Source organism: Aegilops tauschii, chromosome 7 (assembly GCF_002575655.3).
Source record: "Aegilops tauschii subsp. strangulata cultivar AL8/78 chromosome 7, Aet v6.0, whole genome shotgun sequence".
Classification (NCBI taxonomy): domain Eukaryota; kingdom Viridiplantae; phylum Streptophyta; class Magnoliopsida; order Poales; family Poaceae; genus Aegilops; species Aegilops tauschii.
The window spans coordinates 455,723,279-455,726,734 of NC_053041.3; the positions used below are offsets into that span (position 1 = coordinate 455,723,279).

Consider the following 3,456-nt stretch of genomic DNA (forward strand, 5'->3'; position numbering starts at 1 on the left):
ACCTGGATCATCCGCATCCACGACGGCGGGCTCTTTCGGCAAGAGGAGATAGTCATCTCCTCCGGCGACGAGGAGGACCAGCCGCAGCAGCGGCCCCATCTTCTCTCGGAGGCGGCTCTGACAGACGAAGAATTCGTCCGTCAGATGAAGATCATGACGGAGCGTTCGCTCCGTCAGATGGTTCCGGCTCCACCGTCGCGGGCGCACGTGAAGGACGAGCCACCGTCCCTACTGCGGGCCTGCGTTAAGCGGGAGCTCGCATCCCACTCCGATAGGTGAAGGACGAGCCGGCGTCCCCGCCGCGCAACAACGGCCTCCACATCGGCGGCTGCGTGAAGCAGGAGCTGGCATCCCCCAGCGCATCCGCCGCGTGAAGGACAAACCGGTGTCGCCCCCGCCGCATAGTCGCTACGCGCGGATCGACGTGCCCACGTCGCCACCACGACACCACCGCCGACAGACGAAGGAGGAGCTGCCGCTCAGGATCGCCAAGGTGCGTGGCCGCATCCTCCGCTACCTCCGAGGCGATGGTTTCGGCGGTGCCCCCGGCTCTCCGGGCATGGTATCGGAGGCCGAGCACGTGGCAGCAGGTGAGGTACGACCTGCGCAATGCCGATCGCCGCTCCGCATTCGCCAAGACGGACGTGGCGCCGGGAAGGTTCCACAACGACCCTTACCTCGCCGCGGCGTGGGTGTTCTACCGCTTCGTCACCACCGTCGAGATGGCCGCCAGACACCGCCGCCGCCTTGACGGCGAGCTTGCCAAGATCGGCGAGAGTGGTTGCTTAGCCACTGCTCCGCCAACGCCGGCAGGGGCAAGGCCGCCGCCAGGGCGCCGCCAACGCCTTTGACAGTGGCTAGGACAACCCTTCGCACTGTGTAGCAGGAGGCGGAGCGGCTCCTCCACGAGTGTCAGGCAGCCGTCGGACAGGGCTGCCGTAGACCTCCCACATCCTTGCGCCGCTGGAGGGACGACGACAACGGCGGCGGCGGTGCGGCATGACTGGGCGACCACACTTACGAGGTGGTCGTATGATATAGGGTTTAGTTTTATTAATAGTTTTTTTAGTAAAACGGTCGAAATATCGTGCATTTATGTAAATTTTATTAGAACTTAAATGAAATCTGTCCGATTTGATTGAATTTCACCCGGTTTGTTTAAATAGATTTTGCAATGTATGAGGCTATGGTTGGATGGTGTGCTCCTGCATCCGTGTCCCACCACTCCGGACGGATACGGGAGGAAATTTATGCGCTGTATAATGCAAGGTGCTTAGGAGTGGTGCTTGAAGAAATAAATCATGTTTTTCTTAAGCAACATTGCTTATTTCTACAGCGTAGACGCTTAATTAAGTGCCTCTCTTAGAAATAGAGACTGGTGCTTCAGAAAAATCCGGTTTATTTTTCTAAGCATCTCCTTAAGCACCTAGCATTGTACAAAGCCTTACGGGTTGCCGTTGGAGTTGCTCTAACTGCCCCATTCCATCTTTCTAGCGCCGCTGCCAGTCGAATAAAACTGCTCCATTTCATCTTCCTAGCGTTGAGGGCGAGAGATGGGGACGGGATCTCCGGTGTTGGGCTGGACGACAGAGGGCCGGATGGCTCTAGCAGATCACCTGTCTTGCAATTTGATTTTACCGTGAAGATACCGGCAACTAGGAATGCACATGAGTAACTCTGAAAAGAAACGATCAACGCAGCATTAACACGCATGTAGAAGCCCGCAATTAATGTGACAGCATCAGCCAACCAACTGCTCTACTAGCAGTGGTATTCTTTTGCAATAAGCAGCACGACTTCCTCGCATGGACGACCTTGGCTCTCTAGTTGGATTAAAAAAAGGCTTTGTTTGGAATTTGTCGTCTTCACACCGTAATCACCACGCGCGCAATACGCCGTCGACTTTGACTACCGACGAAGCAGCAGCAAGTCCCTCCCGAGCTACCCCTTCCGGCCCCGCGTCCATACTCCCCACCTGCTAATATATGCAGCCCAGAGATCCAGAAAAAAGAGTACAAGTGTACAGCCCCATCCACAAATCCTTCCATCACCGGGCTTCACGTGAACCCTAGCTAGCTAGCTCTTACGTACTCACGTTACGTAGCTGTTTCATCTTCAGATCATCACGGTAGCTTGGCATGGGCGGCGCTCGCGCCCTGGCGTGCTTCCTCTGCGTCTCGATCTCGCGGCGGGGGCGCACGGCGAGGCTGGTGCTGTGGGGCGGCGAGGCGCGGGCCGCCAAGCACGGGACGCAGGCGGGGCAGGTGATGCTCGACTTCGCGGGGACCGTCGTGTGCCTCGCCGACGGGTTCTACATCGGCCGGCCCGCGCCGGTGCTGGCCATCGAGGACCGCCTCGTCGCGGGGGCCACCTACCTCGTGCTCCCCGTCGACCGCCTGCCGCAGGGCTACGACGCGGTCACCGCGGCGTCCCTGGCCGCGCTCTCCTACGACAAGGCCAGCCCGGCGGGGTCCATTGCCGGGGGACCCAGGAGCCCGTTCGAGTACGTCAAGGGCGAAGACGGACGGAGGGTGATCAAGGTCACCCCGGAGTTCCTCGTGAAGGCCGTCACTGCGAGACCGGGCTGCGGCGGCGGCGGGGGTGGGGCCGAGGTCGACGGAGAGGGCGCGTGCGGCGGGGCGCTGTGCAGCACGCCGGAGCTGAGGAAGCACTACGAGCAGCTGGTGGGATCCGGGAGGGGGAGGACATGGTCGCCGCGGCTGGACACGATCAAGGAACGCAAGGGGAGGAGGCTCGTGGCGGCGGTGAGCCCCGGAAGGCTGTCGCCGGTGGCAGTCAGGCTGTTAGGGCTGGGCAAAGGAGAATTCAGGTAGCCAAAGGCTACCAAGGTTCAGTGGCGTGTTAACATTTACCAGCTCATTGCTTGTTTCGTTTTGTTTGACGGGATCAAGCAATTGAGAGTTGATTTGTACAAATTGAGCGATCGACTCTGGATATGTTATCGTCATGACCAAAGAAGAATTTGGTATAGCTAGGCGTTCTATCGACAAATCGTGTATTCTAGTATTGCTTTACTTGATTTTGTTGACGAAATTGTACATACATCAATTTTCATTTTACTAAGTAAATGTGTCATTACGGCATCTCCAACGACGTCTCTTAAAACGGACATACTATTTATCCGTAGACGTACAGAAGGCATCAATCCAATCCTATACCTCAAGTGTCTGCTTTTTATTTAACTAAAACAATAATTATTCGAAAAAAAATAAAAAAAATTGTCCAACGTGGCTTCCGCCATTGACGCACCGGCTTTCCGTGTGGCTTTCGCCATGCACACACGCACGAGCTTCCGCCATGCGGCAAGCACATCACCAAGCAGCAGTCTTGTCTAAAAGAAAAAAGACCAAGCAACAGTCCGTCCAAGTATGTACATGCAGATCAACCCGAGGTACGTGGCTTTTTGTTGGCCCGGTGAACTTCTCAACTCCCGCA

At 56.8% G+C, this 3,456-nt stretch overlaps 1 protein-coding gene across 1 annotated transcript; it reads left to right on the forward strand.

Annotated features, from left to right (window-relative positions):
• The first annotated feature begins 1,849 nt into the window (after window positions 1-1,849).
• Window positions 1,850-3,104, forward strand: LOC109742718 (uncharacterized). The gene has a single exon (XM_020301817.3). It carries the CDS (start codon window positions 2,139-2,141, stop codon window positions 2,832-2,834), a length of 696 nt encoding a protein of 231 aa, XP_020157406.1. The 5' UTR covers window positions 1,850-2,138; the 3' UTR covers window positions 2,835-3,104.
• The last annotated feature ends 352 nt before the right edge of the window (window positions 3,105-3,456 follow it).